General features: G+C 44.2%; 1 protein-coding gene across 1 annotated transcript in view; it reads left to right on the forward strand.

Moving 5' to 3' along the window:
• The first annotated feature begins 14,021 nt into the window (after window positions 1–14,021).
• Window positions 14,022–22,872, forward strand: part of LOC142971178 (thyrotropin-releasing hormone-degrading ectoenzyme-like) — a 107,724-nt gene continuing 98,873 nt past the window's right edge. Inside the window, exons 1-2 of the mRNA XM_076111824.1 lie at window positions 14,022–14,507; window positions 18,305–18,549. Coding sequence (XP_075967939.1) covers window positions 14,022–14,507; window positions 18,305–18,549 — 731 coding nt within the window. The remainder of the gene's footprint in view (window positions 14,508–18,304; window positions 18,550–22,872) is intronic.

Raw genomic sequence — 22,872 nt, forward strand, 5'->3', positions numbered from 1 at the left:
CAGAAGACATAGTAGCTGTTGCTTTAATCAATGTTTTTATAATATCATCGATGTATTCAAAGACAATGTTAAAGGCGTCAACGTTTATCGCTTCGGCTCACAGCGTTCCTGGTTGACTGTCGTTGCTCTCAAAGCTTCTTTTAAAGACATTAAACAGTAAGAAGCCGCTTTACTCTCCCTGCTCAGCGGCAGACAGAAGACAGACTCCGTTATATTGCAGCCGGTGAACATAGTGCAGCATTCATCAGATAAAGAGACAGATATTTCCCTCAGGAGGCGGAGGAGACCAAAAACGGAGCTAAAAGAGAATATTGGACTCAAATTCATCAGGTGAACAACTCCTAATGTTTAACATCAGCAGCAATGGGACGTATTATCTCTCTAAATTCTATATTTTACTGGAACTTGATGGAGTTCTCAAGTTTCCGTTCCCGGCACACCAGAGTTCCTTCAAAAAAATGTTGATTTATTTAATCGATCGACGCTTCTAGCGTATATTTAATCTCTCCTTTATTGCTTTCCTCCCTCTCACAAAACTCAAAACATCAGTGCAGTAGCAGCTGTCTGAAGGGCCTCAGAGCGTTCATATGATATACGTTGTTTATCATCTTCCCTATCGCGGTGTGTAATGACCTCGGCCGTCTCTAGGGGGCTCCAGCCGGCCTCCGGCCTCCGTAATCCTGTTTAACTGTCACTTCAGCAGGTTTCCTCTGTAACTGTGTTAAACCTGAGTTTTCACTCTGCAGGTTTTCACTCTCATCCACTCAGCTGTGATCGCATCACGCTGCTCTGCATCTGATGCTCTGCATCTGATGCGGCCATTTTCTTTTTATGTTTTTTTATTGTTTTCGTCGTAAAAAAAAAAAATAAAAACGTTTCTGCAAACCAAATAAAACCTCGCGAGACAATAAAGTTTGGAATTGAATCAAGGGGATTTTATTCGGCGAAAGCTGCCGCGGAAACACGCCGACGACCACTAACTTCTAATGGATTTATGGGGTGTGTGTGTGTGTGTGTGTGTGTGTGTGTGTGTGTGTGTGTTTTATACTGTAGCAGTGAGTTTCTGTGAACCCCTGCTGAATATAAACGACTCAAAATCCAATACTGATCTGTCTCTCTCACTCTCTCTCTCTTGGAAACACACACACGCACAGACACACACACACACACTCTCTGCAGTAGTGACCAGTCCTTCAGTAAAATGGTTCATTTGCTGCATTAACTGTCGGCTGTAACCTTTCAGTTTCACACAGACCCACCCAGAGCTTTCACCTGATTGTTAAGCTTTTGTATTTATTATTTTATGATAATAGACTTCTGTTTATGAATTAATCCATCGCTGGTATCTTCTCTACTAAACTTGTTAGATTATTCTGTTTTCCTTTCCCTGAGGAGAGGTCTGTGTACTACCGGTGCTAAAGATGCGTTCATGTACTGTGGGATAGAAGGAAGTAATGGCGGAACTCATAAATGGCAAATAACCAATATGCAATAATAAAAGGCGGTGGTGTGTAATAGACATGGTACATATGAAACATATTGATATGATCCAGTGGGACTTACACGTCCCGAGTAGATCGTCTAGTCTGAGCTAATAGAAGTCTCACAATCACAACCTTCCTGAGAACGATCACGTGTTTAAGTGTTCCTCTGTAACACAGTGACCCAGTGGTAACTGTCTGAGGAGATGAGCACATTGAGAGCTGGAGCTGCTGATAGATAATTATGCATACTTTACACGGTGCCAATGAGCCAGAATTTAAACAATGGCAGTTATCGCTGACGGTGGAGACAGCTGAGTTAATTCATGTTAAACGTTTCTGTGTTTTTTTCCTCTGTCGTCTTGTTTCTGTGTAAGTTCATCCAACATCAGCCGCCATTTGTTTTAGCCGGGCTCTAAAAACAGATTTACATCTCAGGGGAACACCGTGGTTACATAAAGGTCAGAATACAACAAACCTTCTGAACGTCATTAATCTTTGTGAAAACCCGTTTTAACTGCAGTTCTTTTTCAAGGTAGGGGATCAAAATAAATATCTCTCTGTCTGCCTGTCTATCCACCTGTCTGTCTGTCTGCCTGTCTGTCTGTCCATCTGTCTATCTGCCTGTCTATCCACCTGTCTGTCTGCCTGTCTGTCTGTCTACTTGTCTGTCTATCCATCTGTCTGTCTGTCTGCCTGTCTGTCTGTCTGTCTACTTGTCTGTCTGTCCATCTGTCTGTCTGTCTGCCTGTCTGTCTGTCTGTCTACTTGTCTGTCTGTCTACTTGTCTGTCTACTTGTCTGTCTGTCTGTCCATCTGTCTGTCCATCTGTCTGTCTGTCTGTCCATCTGTCTGTCTGTCCATCTGTCTGTCTGTCTGTCCATCTGTCTGTCTGTCTGTCCATCTGTCTGTCTGTCCATCTGTCTGTCTGTCTGTCCATCTGTCTGTCTGTCTGTCCATCTGTCTGTCTGTCTGTCCATCTGTCTGTCTGTCCATCTGTCTGTCTGTCTGTGTGTCTGTCATCTCCTACGTTGTCTGTGTTCATTTCGTTTCTAAATGGCCTGCAGAGATGGGTTTGATATCCTCCATCCATCATCTTTGCAGAGAGATGTAACCTGAAGAAACAGCCCACGCCTTCCTCACTGCACTGACTTAGGCTTCCTGTGTGTGTGTGTGTGTGTGTGTAGATGCACGTGTGTGTATGCACGTGCACGCTCAGGGATATAATAGAGGTTAAGCAAAAAGGCAGCGTGACTTTGGCTGCCAGAAGGAAAGAGGGAAGTGTGTGTTTTACAGCTGAATGACCACATTTTCACCTCAGCGTCTGTCTGTCTCTGCTTCATGCAGCTGCTGTCTGTCAGCTCACCTCTGTATACAGATGTTGCAGTATTTTTCTTGCCGTAGTGTTGCCGCAGTAACAGTAAACAGTGTTGTTGTTGATGCGTTTGATGGACGGAGCGGAGCTGATCTGAGCTCAGCTCGGAGGAAATGAGAAGAAAACCACCGTATGAATAAAAAGCAACAAACATCATGCCGATGGTCGGCCATTGTTTTACTGCTTAATGTTTAACATAAGAACAGGTGATTTAACTTGAGCTGCCTTCTGATTGGACGTCATTGAAAACTGTTTCCGTGAACCATCTGTCAATCAAACGAAACATCATGTCCATTGTGAAGAACCTTCTGATATAACTGATGCTATTGTAGCATCGACGCTAACCTCTTCAGGGTGATTTGCTTTGGTGTTTTGGCCGTCGCCATCTTTGTTTTTTTTTGCAACCAGAAGTGACGTAAGAGGGTGGAAATGAACACAATTGTAGGCGATCAAAATGTTACAATTAACTTTCATGTTTTCAAGTGACGTTAAGTTGTAAGACGAAAACACGGACAACTCCCAGACCAGAGACGTATGTTACTTAATTTGCGTTCTTATCTTAAGACCAACCCCGGGTTAGTTAGTAGTTTTATTTGCCCAAACCCAACCGTAACCATTTCACGGGAAGAACGTAGCTACGGTATGTTCCCATGAGATCGGGTTGCATGCCCCAAAGCATCCCCTGCTTTATGGTCTGTGTGACTCTAAATGGACCATAATGTACTAAATGAACATCATGCTGTATTGAAGAAGACTTGAAACTAGAGATTGAGACCATAAACTCATGTTTACAATGTTTACTGAGGTAATAAATCAAGAGAGAAGTAGAGTCATTTTCTCATAGACTTCTATACAACCAGAGGAGTCGCCCCCTGGTGGACACTAGAGAGAATGCAGCTTCACTTTTCAGACACGTAGGATGACGTGATCACACCTGAAGCTGCTCTTCGAGTCGTGATCTGAGGAAGAAAACACTAGGACCCAATGTCCAAACAGCCCGACCTGCGGTCAGTTTATCCATCGCCAGACGACAGAAGGGGCCACAGTGGAGCAGCTGTGTGTTGCACTGAGGCATCGTGAGGTTCAAAAACACAGACAGACACTCAGACAATCCTGCCAGCTCCAGATGCATTGTGGGTACCAGGGGGGCAATTTAGTTTTGAGTGCCTCTGTCTGAGCACGACGCCCACTCACACACACACCCTCACACACACACACACAGACATGATTCACCGTGCTGACTTACAACCCAATTTACAGGGGAAGAGTGTCACTGATGACCTGGCAACGCGGCGGCCTCTTTATTTACTATCTGGCAACCCGACATCACATTTACTCTCCGCTGAGCCGAGCAGACACCCGACCACGGAGCGTCCTCCCTTCAGGAAAAGGTAAACCGCTCGCAAGGACAAAGTCATTTCCACGCCGACGAGGAGCTAATCGTCACCCCAACAAGCCAGTTTACCCATCATGCTTTGCCCTGGATTGATGTGGAAAAAAGAAGAGTCTCATTACGACAAGCGGTGCGTTGTCATTAGACTCAATGGCGGCATTATCACAGTGTGTGTGTGTGTGTGTGTGTGTGTGTGTGCCAGATGGTGATGCATCAACCATGCAGTCATTAGGAGGAAATTAGAATAATGAACAAACTGTCTGTTTGTCTCCTTCAGCTTCTTCCCGACAGTCTCCATCACGATAAATACAGAAACACGCAGAGAACAAACACCTGTAGCTCCTCAAAACACAGATTCAACACGCTGAACACACTCTGAACTGGAATGAATGCGACCGCGTGACTAAAGTGATAACACGCTCCCCTCTGAGGCTCCAACACCAGAGAAGACTCCGGTCCCCGACATGTTTACAGCGATAATATAAGACGATATTACAACATGTTGAGCAGCACTTTATTAATCTCTCACTGAGGAAATTGAATTTTTTAAACAACACTCTAGTTGTTATTTCATCTTCTCTCTAGATTTAGAGACTGTTACACTGTCACAGTAACATAATGGTGCAGTATATATATATATATATATATATATATATATATATATATATATTTATATATATTTATATTTATAAATATTTATATATCGCAGGCAAGTTTGACTAAACACATCTTAAAGAAGGAGTGAGACCTGTCGTTGGTGTGAGAACATGCTGGTATTCTTCATTCTTCATCATCTTGTGTAATTCGTGGCACAATTCAAACAACAAACTCTCTGTATTCTCCTCACTGACTACTGTACATGTGTCTTCTCTGTGCCTCTCTATTAAAGTCATTTTAATGGTTTTTATTGAATACTTTAAGGATACTACATGCTTTATCTCTGTGTACACAGTCGATGTATTGCTTCTCTTTATGCACACGCTACACTCCTGCTCACACAAACAGGCTTATGCTCTGTTTTAACTCTATGTTTTAACTGCTGCCCTATTTAATGTCGTATTACTGCTCAGTACTTGTTGTGCATATGAGACTTGAAACTTGGATCCAGTTGTCTTTGCATCCGGTACATTACATTTATTTAGCTGAAGCTGTTATCAGAAGCGACTTACAGATACGTGTCCACACATCACGTCAGTGGTTTAGAACTCTCCAGTCCTGCTGTTCTCCACCCGTCACCTCACACTTTCCAACCACTCCCAGTCGCATGACTCCTCCATCCACCTGCATACCTGTTCCTGTTGCTTCCCTGATTACGGCCCTCCCTCACAGTGTTTAAACCAGCCCTTCTCCTCATGCTCCTCTTTGCCCTCCAGCCTCTGGACCCCCTCACCTGCCCCAGTCCTGTTATTCTCTTTCATACCACTAAGCTTCACGTGTTTCCACTAGTTTACTGTATTTTCTGACCCCCGGCTGCCTCGTACTCACCTGTTTCACAGAGGACATGCAGCTAGCTTAGCTCAAAGACGGCTAGCTTAGCTGCTCCTGAAACCACCAAACAAGTTGTCCAGCTGCTGCAAACTGCGACTGAAGGTAGGAACATGTGCTGCATTTAAAATGGGGACGAAGAGGAAAGCTACAGTTGCAACACGTGACATTATGTGAAGCTTTTAACACTCATGTTCTGTAGATAACTTCTAGCCAAGCTAAATAAATGCTCCCTAATGTTTGACTTCTGAATCTGTAAAACAACCTGCCTCCAGTTGTTGTGCTAAGCTAGGCTAAGATCATGTTTGAGATGTTTAAAGGTCTTGTTCTCTCAAGTTCAGCCCTGATGAAGCAGACGAGCGGAGTTTAAAGTCGTAATCATTTATAATTGAGGATGTTTTATCAGTTGTTTACTTGTTTATCTCGAATGCGTCGACTTGCAGAATCCAGTACTTAAACTGAGGAAAACCAGAAAGCAACTTTGATTTAGCTTCTTTATTGAATTCACAAATGAACGTAGGTACGTATGGATGTTGTTATCTGACGTATCGGGACGTGGAGTGGCTTTTTTGACCCTTTGCCCCGGCATGAAGAGTTTGAGAGGCGCACCATGTGGCTTGGTTTGTGTCAGACAGCGGCTGGATAAAAGCCTCTTTGTGTCGGCGTGTAGACGTTCTGCTGTGGAGATCGGTGAAGTCAGAGGAAGGTGTGCATGATTCATGGTTGAATAGCGATGAATGAGGAGGTAGAAACCACCCGTATTCACTTTGCTCGTCGCTTCAAGCTGCCCTGCAAATCTTTTGTGGCTGGAAATGATCACATGGTGCAAATGAAAGTCGGCACATGTATCTCATATGTCCCCCGTCCCCCCGTCCCCCCCGTCCCTTCATAGCTGCCGGTTTAAAGAACTGGCAGTTTTTTCGGGTCCCAGTTTGAAACTGGTTTTACTGGGCGACGACAGAGAGCTCCAACCTCCAAACACAAATGAGCTCATTCATCTTTTACTTGGCCTCATCTGCATGGATTTAAATTTGGAGATTAAAACAGTGAAGAGTTGGATTGGATCCTGTTACGTGTGATGTAGAAATGCTCAATTACTCCGCTCTGTGTGTGTGTGTGAGTGTGTGTCTGTGTGATAATAATTCCATGGAGGGTCGATGCACTCAAAAAGCTCTCGCTTTTAATCAGCGTCACACAGGGAGAGACACACACACCACACACACTTTAACTGTTGTAAACCAGTTTGACAATTGCAGTATGGTGAGATAATACGACACACACACACACACACACACACACACGCGCACACCTGACACATTAGGAAAATAAATGGATTTAAAAGGCAGCATGTGATCCGGAAACACAGCGTGACAAACACTTATTGCATGTTTAGTGCACGGAATCAATCAAAGAGAGGAGAGAATCAATATGAAGACGCCGTGACGTGACCCGTTGTTTTGAGTATTTTCGCTTTGAAGCCTCATGTTTGGCGCTTTGGCTGTCGCTAAGCTACCAGCTAGCGGCGTCTGTAATTCACGTTAACTTTGACAATAGTTGCGATGCTAACAGACCCTTTTACAGCCGGCGTCTTTGATGGTAACAGAAGTGTTGTTCTACCAGAGACGTATACGGCGTCTCTACGTCACTCCTCCTCAGTCCTAATATGGTCACTTCCTGTTCATTGGTTGCAAAAAAACAAGATGGCGACGTCCAAGATGTCAAACTCGAGGCTTCAAAACCGCAGACCACAAACTAATGGGTGATGTCAGGACGACTATGTACACTTCTTATATATAAAAATAATGTGTTCAGCATTAAAGCGTGTAAACATGTCCTACTACAAACCATAAGTAAAAGTATAAACCTGAAAATGAGTACGATATGTCTCCTTTAAGATTTTACTTCAACCTGCCACTTATAAATAGCTCCACGGTAAAGGCCTGGTATCCTTGCAGCAGTCCGGTGGAAGCTGCAGGTCGGCGTGAGCGATGCGATAAGGTTGCATCACAGAGGATGAACAGCTGAAGTGTTGTGCAGCTCTTTCATTTCCCTAAAGCCAACAGAGCCCCGACACGGGAGGCTGTTACAAAACATAAAAGAGCAAACAATACGCTGAGCGTTTGGGAGGCATTCATCAGACTCTGCTCACATCAAACGCACACCGTCAATGATTCAGCTCACCGCAGGAACAGTGAGCCTCTGTTTGTTTGTGCTGTGTGTTCTGACCACAGGATGATCCGTCTGTCTGCATCTGCATCCCCGTCTCTCTCTTCTCCTTTATGCAGACCGACTCTGAATCATGGATTTGAGCTTTCAAGGAAATGTGAAATATTGATGTTTGGATCAGTGCGCGTTGAGCTTTCAGTCTGTTCTCCCTCTGACATGCTCTCGTCTCTTTTTTATTTCTCTGCCGCTGCAAGATTGGTGTCAAGTGCAGAGACCCACTGTGTGTGTGCGTTCTCTGCACTTAACACCAATCTACCCCGAGGCAGAACACTGTGCGCCCACTTAGCTCTCCCTCTCTCTCCCTCTCGCCCTCGCTGTCTTCCACCTTGATCCAGTTGGCTGGAATAGGACTCTAATTGGCCATGCAATGTCAGACTGTTTTATAGGACACACACACACACACACACATATACACACACACATACATGTCTCTCTAAGGGGACGTCCACAAGCTGCATTTTCTTTTTTGCACCCTCAAATCCATTGTTAATGTAGACGCATGGAAGACGCACTTAAAAAGCGAGAGCGACAAAATCGCGTTCCCAAAGCGTGTCTAAGCGCTTATATTTTCCAGGTGATGCGGTTGCACCTAAACATGGTAATAGTTCAACTTTTGGAACGTTTTTGGCAACTGATAAACAGAAGTGACCATATATGAACTGAAAACAGAAATGTCATATTTACATCCAGTTTTCGACATTGTTTTTCCCCGTTTGAGCTTCGGCTAGCACTTTTTTAATTAGGTCATCTTGTTGCGCCATCTTCTTCTGCAATGGTATACTGGTTTTCAGACTGGAGAACTAACGCCAGCTCTAATCCCAAATAACCAACTCTTAATAATCCCATAACGGTAGCGGATGGAAATAAGTATTATTTTGCTTTTCTTTTTTGCTCATTTCCTTTAAATGCGGTTAAAATGTGCGTGACATTTGGATGGAAACCTAGCTACTAAAGATTCTAAACTTTGTTTCTAAATGTGCTGGAAAGCCTGAAACCAGCAGAGTGTTGGCGATACATTATCACATATTGATGTGTTTGGGTGTCCGCATACCTCTGGCCGTGCACTGTTTGCTGGACCAAAGCGTCGGACGGACAGAGTGACTCACATTTAGCCTCTAGCGGACTAAAGCATCGACCAGAGCAGCATCTGACAGAGAGATAGATACAAACTAGCACTTAGCTTCACTGAGCATGAGATAAACCTGACAGAACACACACACACACACACACACACACACACTTTTCCCATGTGTACATGTCAGATAGCGGATCGTTTAACAGTCTGTTAAACGCACATACTCTCACACACTCACACATATAAACACACGTTTGTGAGACAGCTGGGCGGGAAAACGCCAATTGTAATAAAAATTAATGGTTCATGTGATAGCCAATCAAACGCTTGGCAGCCTGTGTGTCAATAGCCGATCGAACAGCTGGCGGCGCGATTGTTGATGAGCTGGTCGTTCGCTGTCACCTTGGTAACAACCGGGGAACACCTGACCTCCAACACACGTTTGATCGGAACTAAAAGGATCCCGAACCAACAGGCATCGTGTCCTCACAGCTCCTTCAGTCTGCTTAATGGCATTTATTTTAATATAAAATAAATACGGTATTTATATTCTAAGAAACAATATCTAATACTTTGCTAATCAGGAAATACCTACGAGCTGCTAACTGGCTTATACAAGCAGTGACAAAGTGACGAGAGATATTTGTTTGTTTTCTTATTTTCATGAATAAAATGAGACCAAAACTAAATGAAAAGTGACCTTTTGAAAACGGCAAACTATGAATGAACTATGAGGATATTTATGACACTTTTCGTCAACAAAAAAACGTAAACGACAACATAAAAGATGGACGAATGGACAATTGATCTAATCATCATTTAAAGTATTTTTCAATGTCCTGCATGCATCTTCAGGATCACTCGTAGCTGCACATGTTGGATGGTAAAACGATAACAACATATTCGTTGATTCTGCACTTATTATTGCATTAATAAGCATTAAATCACATTTCGGTAACGATACATCCGTCAGTATTGTTAGTGAACGTTTCAAGATATGGGAACCAAGAAAGATTAAATAAAATTTTTTTTTAGAAAGTTTAAAAATGCAACCACGAGAGATCCTTAAGCATACAGTTATATATGTGCACAGAAAATATCAGGCGGATCGGTCCAGCAGTTTGTGAGATTAGCTGAGGACAGACGGACAGACACACGACCGAACACATGATCTCCCCACAGGTTCACATCTGGCTGATGTTATTAACCAAGAGAAAACTGGAGACCAGCTTCATTAATGTGAAATAAATCTGTTAAAAAGAAACAAACACTGACAGATGTGCTCAGTGATTCTGTAATTCATTGTGAAATGTGATGAAGAGTGTATCACAAACCGTTACACTCATGCTGGCATCACAGGATCGTTACACACACACACACACACACACACACGGTATCTGTTGCCTACATGTTGGTGACTGACACCCACAGATTAAACAGACTTGCCTCTCGCAGCACTACACTGTGTAATCTGTGGACGTCTGTGCAGAAATCTGTCAATATGTTCCTCCAGCAGTCAGCGTGTCACATGTCGGCTCGTCTCTCGCTCTCTGATTGGATGAAACGTGCAGCTCGACATCACAAGTGGAGGATAAAAACTCCTCAAAATCCTTTTGATAAAACTTTAGCTGACAGTCTGTGAAATTCATGTCCATCTATATAATATAAGATAACTTTAGTTACTTTTCGGGTTCAGATCAAAGATACAAAATATAGTCAATAAGTAAATTATATTGAAAGACAAGTTCATTCACAAGCAAACCAGCAATATATAAAGTAAATAAAATGAGCTCCACATTTACCAGCTGCCACATTATTACTGCATCGATAATTATAATCCAATAATATATTAAATATTATACTTCATAATACGTACTTCTACTTTTGGTTCTTTTAGTTTATTTAATACTTGCTTTTACTTCAGTAATATTAATTTAAATGCAGGGTTTTAGCAGACAGCAACCTCTGATGCTTCATGTGTTAAAGCTGCATTCTCTCTAGTGTCCACCAGGGGGCGACTCCTCTGGTTGTATAGAAGTCTATGAGAAAATGACTCTACTTCTCTCTTGATTTATTACCTCAGTAAACATTGTAAACATGAGTTTATGGTCTCAATCTCTAGTTTCAAGTCTTCTTTTGTAAATGATGGTCCATTTAGAGTCAAATAGATAGCAATGGCATAAAACCAAGATGGCGAGGACCAAAGACCAGGATGGCGGCAGCCAAAAGTCGTATGGCAATGATCAATATAACGAACTCACCGTATCTACAACAGGTGACGTCATGGTCCACTTCTGATAAACAGTATATGTTTAATATGTAACAGAGTATTTCTGAACTGTGGTATTACTACTTTAACATAAGTAAAGATCTGAGTACTTCTTCCACCACTGATGCTAACACACCGTCCCTGAAAGTATAAACTGAGTTTAACATTTCCTCTCTATACTCCAGAAATGTACAAAATATAGGCTCTAACCCGTCACCCTTCTCAGTTACTGTGTGTGTGTGTGTGTGTGTGTGTGTGTGTGTGTGTGTGTGGAGACCAAGTGCATCACTTGTCTCTCATCATTAATTAACTAATCCAGAGAGAATAGAAAAGAACAAAATTGGGTGTAGCTTCATTCAACCAGACAGCTCCCTCTCTCTGTCTCTCCCCCCTCCTTCTCTCTCTCTCTCTCTCTCTCTCTCTCTCTCTGTCTCTCCCCCCCTCCTTCTCTCTCTCTCTCAGCGCGTGCCTCTCGGTTGGAGCAGCTCGTGCGCACACACCAAACGCACACCGCGAGCGGACTCGCTGCTGAACGGGCGGCACGAGACTCTTCCTCACCTTCACCCTCGTCCTCGGTGGACGGAGGGATGCAAACCTCTTCATCATCTTCATCACCGTCATCACCACCGGGAGCAGAGGGAGAGGGGAGCAGCGGCTCTCCGTGGGCTGAAAAGTTGAAGAGATTCCGGTGTAATAACGGAGAACCGGAGGGGCCCGGTGTAAACCCGGGATTATCCGCCTCACACGGTTATTTCTACTTTGGACTTCACGGAAACGGAGCCGGTGGATTTATTGTGTAGCAGATCTACCGGATCACTGACGGTGCTTTCAAGGATCTCTTTACTGAAACTGATCTCCGGTGTTTTAAACGAACCTTTTTTTTATTTTACCGTATTCCCGGTGGTTACACTTTGCATCTGACGTTGAACGAGTCAATAACGGATTTCTTTGACAACAAACTCCAAAACGCATTTTTGTGTTCAAACTGAACTCTGAGGTGTTGAACGGATTATTTAACGTTAGAGTAACGGATCCCCGGACAGTCCCGGGCTTGCTGACCGACTGTACCCCCCCATAATAAGATAAAAGAGGAGGAACACGTGCGGGTGTAAAGCGCGTAAAAGCGCGGTTTCCTCTCGGGACTGAAGAATAAATAACGGATCACACGCGACCGGCCCGCCGGTAGAAACGGACCCTTGGCTCTGCGCTTCCCACCGGGAGCGAGGGAACAGAAGTTACCGGAGGAGTCTCGGACCGTTTATGACCGGAAAACATGAACTGATGTCATCAAGGGATAAAAAAACGCCTGTTTTTTCTCGTTTTCTCGGATCGATCACATTCCAGAGTATCAATCACATTTTGCAGCCATTATTTTTAACATGCATCAGCCTCGCGACGTGTGAAGCACGGATCGTTTAGACCCGGTGGAGAACCGGAGTGAATTATGTCTCCTCCACGGTGAAATAACCCCACATGCTGACCGTAAAGTATCCACTTAACCCCCCTGAAGAGAGGGAGCGGTGGAGAGACACGGACCGGGACCGCAGTGAGAGTTATCACCTTTCATGAAACATCTTTGTGGAGATAAATCAACCGCGAATCTGTCAAACACGGAGAGATACTCGAGTTTAAACTATTCGGAAAAAATCTTTATTATATGATAATAAATAATGTTTCAGCAACAAACAGGAGAATGTGGTGATTTTCAGACATTACTAAAAAAACTGAGCCAAGACTTACTCAGTCAATTTCCTGAAAAAAATACAAATATTAATGTTTTTTAATATAAATATAAGAACATTTAACCTGGTTTTGATGTGAAAAGTCGTGGATTTTATCCTGAGTCCAAAACTGAATTGTAATCATAATAATCATAATAATCATATAAGCATCTGGCTCCTAATACTGACCTTAATGTTCTGTGAGGCACTTTCATATCCCTCTGTATCATGATAATAATCCCATAATAGTCCAATTGGGCTTTATTTATGCTTAGCAGCAGCTCTGGAAGAGCTTTTAACTCAAGAAATTAACTTTATAACAACCAGGAGACGAACCTGCTGCTTTGAATCTCCCGTGTTAGTTTAAAGCTTCGGTTTAGGATCTCCGTCTTGGATTCGATGCGGATCGAGTGACTGTTTCTGAGGATTTCCATCATCCAGAAGTGATTTTAATGTGAGCGAATCCAGCATAAAGGGTCTTAACCAGACTTAACTCCCAGTCTGACGCTTCTATCTGTGGTGGTTTACAGTGAAAGCCTATGGATGGTCCGCTCACTGTAGAGCCACATCCTCAACAGCAAACCTCCTCCTCTTCCTCCTCGGCTTCCTCGACAACTTGAAATCGAGACATGCAGCATTGATTTTCTTTTGGGGATTTTTTTCCCCTCACCACAAAAACCAAAGCACACATCCACCGCCTCGTCCTTCCTGTTTTGTCCGTTTTGCTGCCTGAAATGTGAAACGTGCCGCGGTGTTGATTTCCCGCCTCAGCGGAGGAACGTTAAGAGCGGTCCGGCATCAGCGTTCAGGTTTTCAGAGGAATAACTGCAGCGGGAACAGATCGGAGGTTGGACAGATTGAGAACTGGACTCTTCGGGACGATCACAACACATCGAACCGTCTGTAAACGAGCTGGAGTCAGACCTGCGCATGTTTTTCTGCATCGGGACTCGTTTCTGACCCTGAACTTTGAACTTTCTGTGCCGTTTCGGCTAAATGGGGCTAAACGACAGCAGCCCGGGCGCCATGCGCAATGGCCGGGGCCTCTCGGACCAGTGGGCGGATTCGGTGGTGGTCCGGCCTCGAACCACCGAGCACCACATCACGGTGCACAAACGCCTGGTGCTGGGCTTCGCCCTGTCCATACTCACCCTCATCATCGTCACGGCGGTGGCCGTGGTGCTCAGCATCCGCTTCGAGGAGTGCGCCGGGCGAGATGGCGACGGGGCGACAGGGGAGTCGGGCTCAAGGGGGTCGACGAAGTTGAACGGGAGCAGAGGGGAGAGGACGGGGGAGAGGGGGGACGAGGAGGCGGTCCAGCCGTGGAGGAACTCCCGGCTGCCGGGCTCGCTGAGGCCGCGGCACTACGACCTGCGGCTCGCCATCTACATGGACAACTTCACCTTCTCCGGAGAGGTCAGCATCGAGCTGGAGTGCGTCAACGCCACCCGGTTCATCGTGCTGCACACCGACCGCCTTGAGGTACGGTGGTCTGTCATAAATCTGTAGAAATCTTTGGTAAACGCCAATTATCTTTAGGAACATCGGTATCTTCTTAGTGATATCTGTGATACGCTTCACTATCGGCTTCATTCCGACAAATGGCAAATTCCTTATATATTAAGGCAATCTCTGCAAAATCGTTGTTTGGCAGTTTGCCAACTTCTCACATGTTTCGTACTACCGTCGGTTGTTGATCGTAGTTTAGTTTGAGGTTAATTGGATGTGAAGCTCCAATGCTGTTGCATGTCAATCGACAGGGTTGGACATTTGAAATTGGATGGCGAGACGCTGATGAAACCGGCGTAGCTTCCTCCATTTTTTTCTTCTGGTTTCTTCTGGTCAGCGCTGTCGCCGCTGTGACATCCGCACGAGTTCTCGAGTCAAAGGTTCGCCGACGTTCGGCTTTACGCGACAGCGACTCTTGAGTTCTGTTTTGCTGGTGTGACCGAGCTCTCGGAGTGTTTTAACTTTTAAATTGCCTCACGAGGATAGTGCATTAATGGTAATTCATCGTCTCTCAATGGTTTCATATAATGATGAAATCATATATTGACATAATTTAATACATAATTACGTCGCCTAAATTGATAAACAAGAAATGCATAATAACTTGAATTTCTCCCAAAAAATCAAACTCTTCTCTATATCAGATGATTCTGTATTTGTGTTCATGCATGTAAACATAGTCAGTGTATAGTCCGTGCTGGAAATATACATTTCTTTCTTTATTTACACTTGAAACTGTTGCGTTCACTTTGCCCTTAAGTTCTTGATTACATAAGAAAATACTCTACTTTCTCCAGTTTTCATTTGTGAAGTATTTAATGCACACAGGAGAATACAAATATAGGCTTTATTTCATTTAGACTATTTACTTTCTGAACCACCAGAAGACGAGGCTAAATCGTGATATATATCATTATAAAGAAATGAAATGACCTATTGAAGATTTTGGGCCATTAGATTCCAGCAGGTTCATCCCCTGGGGAGCATGAACATGTTAATATTTTAGTATCGCTTCCCAACCCCAGAACTTCTTAGTAAGAAACCAAAAGTGAATATTTTTAATGATCTCTGGAAGCACTACCTTCTTCAGCAGCACGTATGACAGTGATTGATAAAGACGAGTCTGTAGATGTGAACGCTTTGACAACTTTCCTGACGATTCTCTCCAAACAAAGCTCCTTGTTTGCATCCGGAGATCTGCTCTCTGTGTGTTGGGGAGAGAAAAACAACAACCCGCTGTCTAACAAAGACTGTTTATTTCCAGATTTAGCCTCAGAGATTTCTCTAACGAGGCTAATTAACCGCCAAAGTTGCTGTTTCAGCCGAATTGTTTGAGACGAGCGCGTGTTGGGAGAACGCCTCAGAGAAACGGCCCAGCAACGTGATTTTTCAGGCCGGTCATCTCGGCTAATGTGAGAGGAGGATGAATCCGTCTAATTTGGGCAGAGGCCAATTAAAAACCCTGCAGCTCCTTTTTGTGTTGGCGTGGGAGCACACTGTGAATTAAGAGGTGTTGTTGGGCGCCAGGCGGGTCTCCTACCAAGGTATTCGTGCATGATCATTTTTCTTTGTCGAGAAGAGAGACAAAAAAACGTCTACATAAAAATACAACCTGCTGGGAGAAAGAGCGGAGAAGAAATACTCCTGCAAGGAGCGCTTTGTTCTCCGAGTTAAAGAAATGTCACGAATACCAAATGTATTCAACATTCAACTAAAGTAAAGTAGAAGTTATCTGCTTGTCTCTCTGCATGACTTTTTTTTTGGCACGACATTAATTACAAAAGAATAAAGTAGGGTTAAGGCAACACAACCACCTACGAAGGTTAAAGAAAAACATCATGGTTGGCCTTAAAATAACTACTTACACTTAGGTTTAGGCAACAAAACCACCAACAGTTAGGTCTAGGCAACAAAACCACCAACAGTTAGGTTTAGGCAACAAAACCACCAACAGTTAGGTCTAGGCAACAAAACCACCAACAGTTAGGTTTAGGCAACAAAACCACTTATAGTTATGTTTAGGCAACAAAACCACCAACAGTTAGGTTGAGGCAACAACACCACCAACAGTCAGGTTTAGGCAACAAAACCACTTATAGTTATGTTTAGGCAACAAAACCACCAACAGTTAGGTTGAGGCAACAAAACCACCAACAGTTAGGTCTAGGCAACAAAACCACCAACAGTTAGGTCTAGGCAACAAAACCACCAACAGTTAGGTCTAGGCAACAAAACCACCAACAGTTAGGTCTAGGCAACAAAACCACCAACAGTCAGGTTTAGGCAACAAAACCACCTACAGTCAGGTTTAGGCAACAAAACCACCAACAGTTAGGTTTAGGCAACAACACCACCAACAGTCAGGTTTAGGCAACAAAACCACTTATAGTTATGTTTAGGCAACAAAACCACTTATAGTTATGTTTAGGCAACAACACCACCAACAGTTAGGTTGAGACAACAAAACCACCAACAGTTTGGTTTAGGCAACAAAACCAGTGGTTGGAAAACCACTTCCATAAAACCACAGCTCGATGTTGAACACTGGTCTTCTGGTTGAGTCCTGTTTGTGATTATTTCATGAACTAACCATGATACTGGTTTTCTTACGGGAACTAGTCCTGCTAAGACAAACGCATCATCCGGTCTCAGGCTGATTTCCTTCAGGCAACGATTGGTGTCAGTATATGTGGAGGAAAATGTGGCTCTCGCATGACCGACCACACAGATTAGATAAAAACAGACAAATAAAGATTTAGTATTCAAACAAGAACAATGTCAACAAACACCTTTCACACAGAGCTTTGTGGTTGAGTGGAGCATTTGAAGGCATCGCGAAGCGTGGCGCTGCGTTCTCTGACTTGCCAGAAGAAGAAAAACCCTTAACAACCAGCGTTTTAATCCTCAACCTTTCCTCTCCGAGTCAGCAGGCGCTTTGATCGTATCGATCTCCTCATTCATCAAAGAACTAACTCGGACGCACACGCTCAGCGTCTGATTGGCCGAGGATCGCTGATGTGTGACAACAAAGAGACTCGCATCCTCCTAATGGTTCCCACTGTTGGCCGGGCATGTTCCCATCATGCACTGCTGCTCATCTCTGAGGGTCGTTCCACCGGTTCTTCTTCAAACCTCGGCTCTCCGTTTCTGTTTTAATGACCGTTTCCTCGCCGGTTTTCATTACTTTACTTCTTCGCTTCACCAGTTTGAAGGTTCTTTTAACAGCGTATTGATTTGTACACAAGTATTGTGATACACAGAACATTTATGGGCAATTTTAAGGTGGAATTTAGCTGGTTAAGAGCATCAAACAGGAAACGAGCATATAGGAGATGATTTAATGGCTGATTTACTGGCACACAGACAAATGGATGTACCAGTCTCAGTTTGATCCTGATCCTCTATCAGACCTCCGTCAGTAAACGAGACCATCAGAGAGAAGATGGTCTATTATGTAGTTATTCTTAATGGGATGGTGTCTGGTGCTACACTACCACTTTAGTCCACAGGGACCACCAGGACTTCCAGAAGATGAAAGTTCCTCTTAGTAACTTTAAATTAAACTCAGATCCTTCAGTCTAGACTAGGACAGATCCAGATCCGGAGGATTAACAATGGAGGTGTCTTCTTCCTACAGAGTTTGCTAGCTACCAAGCTACCAAAACAGGAAAATGTGAACTAGATTGAATTAGATCTACAAGTTGTTACTTTATAGTCAATTTAAAAGACATCACCTCACGGTCCATCATTCTTCCTCTTCCTCCCTTCAGGTGGACCGGGTGTCCGTCACAGCGGAGGGCGGTGCCGGCGGCCGCCCCGCCAACAGGCCCGGGGGCGGAGCCATGCGCGTCCACCGCCACTTCCCCTTCCCGGCCAATCAGATGTACGTGGTGGTTCTGCACCGCGAGCTGAAGCCCATGAGGGTTTACCGGCTCAACGTGAGCTTCGACGCCACCATCGAGGACGAGCTGCTGGGCTTCTTCCGGAGCTCCTACACCCTGCAGAGAGAGAGACGGTACACACACACACACACACACACACACACACACACACACATACAGGGACACACTCATTTTTGCTGTAGCAGCAGGTGGTTTGACTAGAAAAGGTCAGAGTTTCACATCCACGACATTGATTAACTCAAACACACCGCAGACAGTTGGTGTGTGTGTGTGTGTTCCACTTATCAAACCACTCATTCCCTTCCTTATGAATTTCCCATAAGCCTCTGCTGCAGAGTTGTTTCCACATCAGATTTCTTCCCCTCGGTGCTGATGGGAAACAGACTGTGTGCTGATACATTTATTATTTTGTGTGTGTGTGTGTGTGCGTGTGTGTGCGTGCGTGCGTGTGCGTGCGCGCGCGCGTGCGTAACATCTTATCCACGTCCGCTCTGCTTAATGCAGAAACACAGTTGTGGTTAATTGATTAAATCAGAAGTCATGACCATATAAGGACTGTACCTTCATTTCTCTGTTTTATATCATGAGAGTCGGAAACTAAATTTCGTAAATATTTAGTTTTGCATTGAGGTTGTGCACGCGACACTAACTTCGTCTTCTGTTTCATTGTCTTGAGACAATCCTTTGTTCCAAAAAGTCTTGAGTTTAGGAAGTTGTGTTTAAAAGTTATTCAGCGATTTCAAATCTTACAAATTTACCAACACTAAAACCCAACGAGTTTTAAAAAGGGTCACAGAGGAAAGACGTTATTTCAGTCCCGATGACGACATCTTTTTAAGTTTTAAGTGCCGATCTGTTACCAGTGTTTGATCAATAAGTGAGTGGAAGAGACGGGGATCATTGTTTTATGTTTAAGGAAACATCGTAACGTATAAAACAAAATGTAACAAATAAAAACAGAGATATAAATAGTTTTTTATTTAAATGTTGGCATCAGATGTTTGAGTAAACAGCGCTGCGTCTGTGTGACGCTGTGTTTCCTTCACTGGTATTAATGCAGATTTCTTGCGTCATTGATTTCTGTATTGTCTTCCTTTGGTATCATTACATCATCGTCTTCTAACGCCTTCAAACCCGGACTCAAGTTTGTTTTTGGCCATAATTATGACAATTTCACATAAATGTCTGGAAGGATAAAATGAAGAAGTGAGACGTACAACCTCGAGTCGTTAGATTGAATTATCTGTTGAAGAATTAATCCGTCAGGAGCACGATGTGTGACCTGCATGTTCCCACCAATAGTCCCTCTCTCTCTCTGCTAGCTGCTGTTTGCATCGATACAGCAGCTGATGCACCAGCAGAGCTCCATGACAACACAACAACCTGTTAGCTGAGGCTGAATGAAACCTGTTACGCTCCACATTGTGCTCTAAACACACTTTTCTACGGGAGAGAAAAGCTTTTCAAGAACATCCGTGTTAACCTTGTTTTCGGCTCGTGCCAGAACTGGTATTAGCAATAAGCTGCTGGGATGAATACATATGAATACGTCAGATTCCAGACACATGACTAACAGCCTTCAGAGGTGCCAATCTCAGCCATAAATATGTTAATGTGACGACTAAGCAGCAGAGCGGAGAGACGCATAGTACAAAATCACAGCTGATCGTTTAGAAATTATTTAATTCAGGAAACAAATGTTGAAAATGTCAGATTCACACGTCTGTTCAGAGACGTTTACTGTCCACATCAACCCTGCTGACGTGTGTGTGTGTGTGTGTGTGTGTGTGTGTGTGTGTGTGTGTGTGTGTGTGTGTGTGTGTGTGTGTGTGTGTGTGTGTGTGTGTGTGTGTGTTGGCTTAAGGATTAGCTTGATGCAGCTGTGTGGCTAATGCTAACACACACACACACTCCACTGTGAGATTAGTTTAATATCAGGAGTTACTATAAACCTCAGACTGGGCTTAAATACTTAAATGCTGGGAGGGCGGGGGGGGGGGAATTAATTAGCATACACACACACACACACACACACACACACACACACACCCTAAAGTATCACTGGTCAGGCTCAGTTTTGATCTTTATGCTCGTGATGAGTTTGCTGTCGTTTCCCAGTGAAACCAGTCTGAAACGTTTCAGTCTCCGACTCCACTGGTCTGCTGTCTGCCGCTCACATGACACGTGACATCACACGCACACACACACAAACGCACACACACACACACACCTGCATGAAAGCTCAATAAAACCACAATATTTATAAGTCCGTTCTGCTCATCGTGTGCTGTTGTTCCCTTTATTCGCGGTGGGAAACCTCAGAAAAATCAACCTCGTTCTGAAAAAAATGTCCTTTTTTTATCTCATAATATTCGTTCCGTGTGAAAGAAAATATATAATTAGTTCAGACTTTGCTCTGAAAATGGACGTCTGTTTCGTCGCGTCTCTGATTTCATCAACAAGAGTAAATCTGTGGAGCGACTGAGCAGCAGTGACGGAGCACAGCTCAAAAGTAAACCGACCTTTTTAAACGAGTCTGCTGCGTTTTCATCGGCATAATGAGCGGCGAGGAGCGGCTTCATGCTGTGTGAAGAGCTTCTCCTTCGCTTCATTAAACGTCTGCAGACAGCAGGACGCGTACGTGTTGATGCGTCTGCAGCCTCTGTGTTTACCTTCATTAAATCACATGTCTATGACAGCCGGCTGCACACACACACACACACACACACACACACACACACACACACACACACACAGGTCTGTTATCGACAGCAAAGACACAGTAGAACTCCGCGTGTAGAGCTGCTCCCCTCATGCTCCCCTGTGATTGGCTCAGCTCTCTTTCAGAGCGACGTGATTGGCTGAGAGTGTGTTTATTAGTCTCCATCTGTCTTTGCACTGCTGCACATATGAACCAAAAAAAGCAGGTGGAGGCGCTCACACGGTACGCCCGACCAACACCTTCTGCTTTCGGTTTGTCGTTGAGCTCGTGCAATTACTGTTGCTCTAGAAGATCCCTGAAACCCAGACTTCTAAAAGAAACCCGAGCAGAGCTGTGAGGAGCTCCTTCATTAGACGAGGCTGTTGTTCTGCACAGAAGCTTCCTTTTTAACAAGGACAGGAGCTCCAGTTAACGAGGAGAAGTGAGGCAGCTAACGAGGAACAAAGAACGCCGGAGAGTTAATGAGAGAGAAGGTTTTTGGGGGGTGAGAGTCTTCCTCTTCATCACTCCCCCGACTCCCCTCGTTCTGATAGTTTCAGTTTGGGATCAATACTGAGGCGTGTGTGTAGGAGGGTAACCTATATAACACGGCAGTCAACTTTATAAAGTCAATCTCAAACACTGGGAGGAGGAGGAGGAGGAGGAGGAGGAGGAGAGGAGAGGAGGAGGAGGAGGAGGAGGAGGAGGAGGAGCTTCACTAATCCCAGATGTCATTTTGGTACATGCGACTGTGGCTAAGTGGAGAGCAGGTCCGTCCTTCAGAGGATCGACGGTTCGATCCCCGGCTCCACTAGTCACACGTCGATGTGTCCTTGAGCAAGGCACTTAACCCCTAAAAATTGCTCCCGTAGCTGTTCGGTGTGATAGAAACTGAACTGTAAGTCGCTTTGGATGAAAGCGTCTGCTGAATGACTGTAATGTTTAATCACCCGAAAGTGAGAATGGTTGTGTTGTCGTTAGCTTAGAATGAGCCCTTCATATCTACATAAAGAGAAGGAGGCGGAGTCTGCCACGTTGCATCACCACGTTTCTACAGTAGCCCAGAATGGACAAACCAAACACTGGCTCCAGAGAAGTTCTTATGTTACCTGAAGGCCATCGTAGTTCTCCGATAAGCTTGGAAAGGGATGAGTCCCTCTTCTCTTGTATCCTACATCCTCCTCCTCTCCTCCTCCTCCTCCTCTCCTCCTCCTCCTCCTCTCCTCCTCCTCCTTCTCCATCAGTCGCATATGTTATTTTATATTTTACACTAAACTTGATGAATCAGCCTCTTCACCGGCTTCCTGTGTAAAACTATAGCTGCAGCAACACACACACACACACACACACACACACACTCACACACACACACACACACACACTCACACACACACACACACACACACTCACACTCTGCAGGCTTTTCAATGTGAAAGCGGGGAATTGTAATTTGAGACGTGCTTAAAGAGATCAGTGTCCAAAGTGTGTGTGTGATAGATATAGAACGGAAATACACTTCTAATACACACGCACACGGAATACGCACACACACACACAAAAATCTCATTTAGATTCAGAGATTTTACTGAAGTGGAAACTGTTGAGTCAGGTGCTTTTCAGTGTGTGTGTGTGTGTGTGTGTGTGTGTGTGTGTCCGGTGTATCATTCACGTGCCTGCACTCTTCTTCTGTGGTGTCTTCACGCAGAGACGATATCATCTCTCATGATGCCATTTT

This window comes from Anarhichas minor, unplaced genomic scaffold (genome assembly GCF_050575085.1).
Source record: "Anarhichas minor isolate MPS153535 unplaced genomic scaffold, ASM5057508v1 ptg000045l, whole genome shotgun sequence".
Taxonomy (NCBI): Eukaryota; Metazoa; Chordata; class Actinopteri; order Perciformes; family Anarhichadidae; genus Anarhichas; species Anarhichas minor.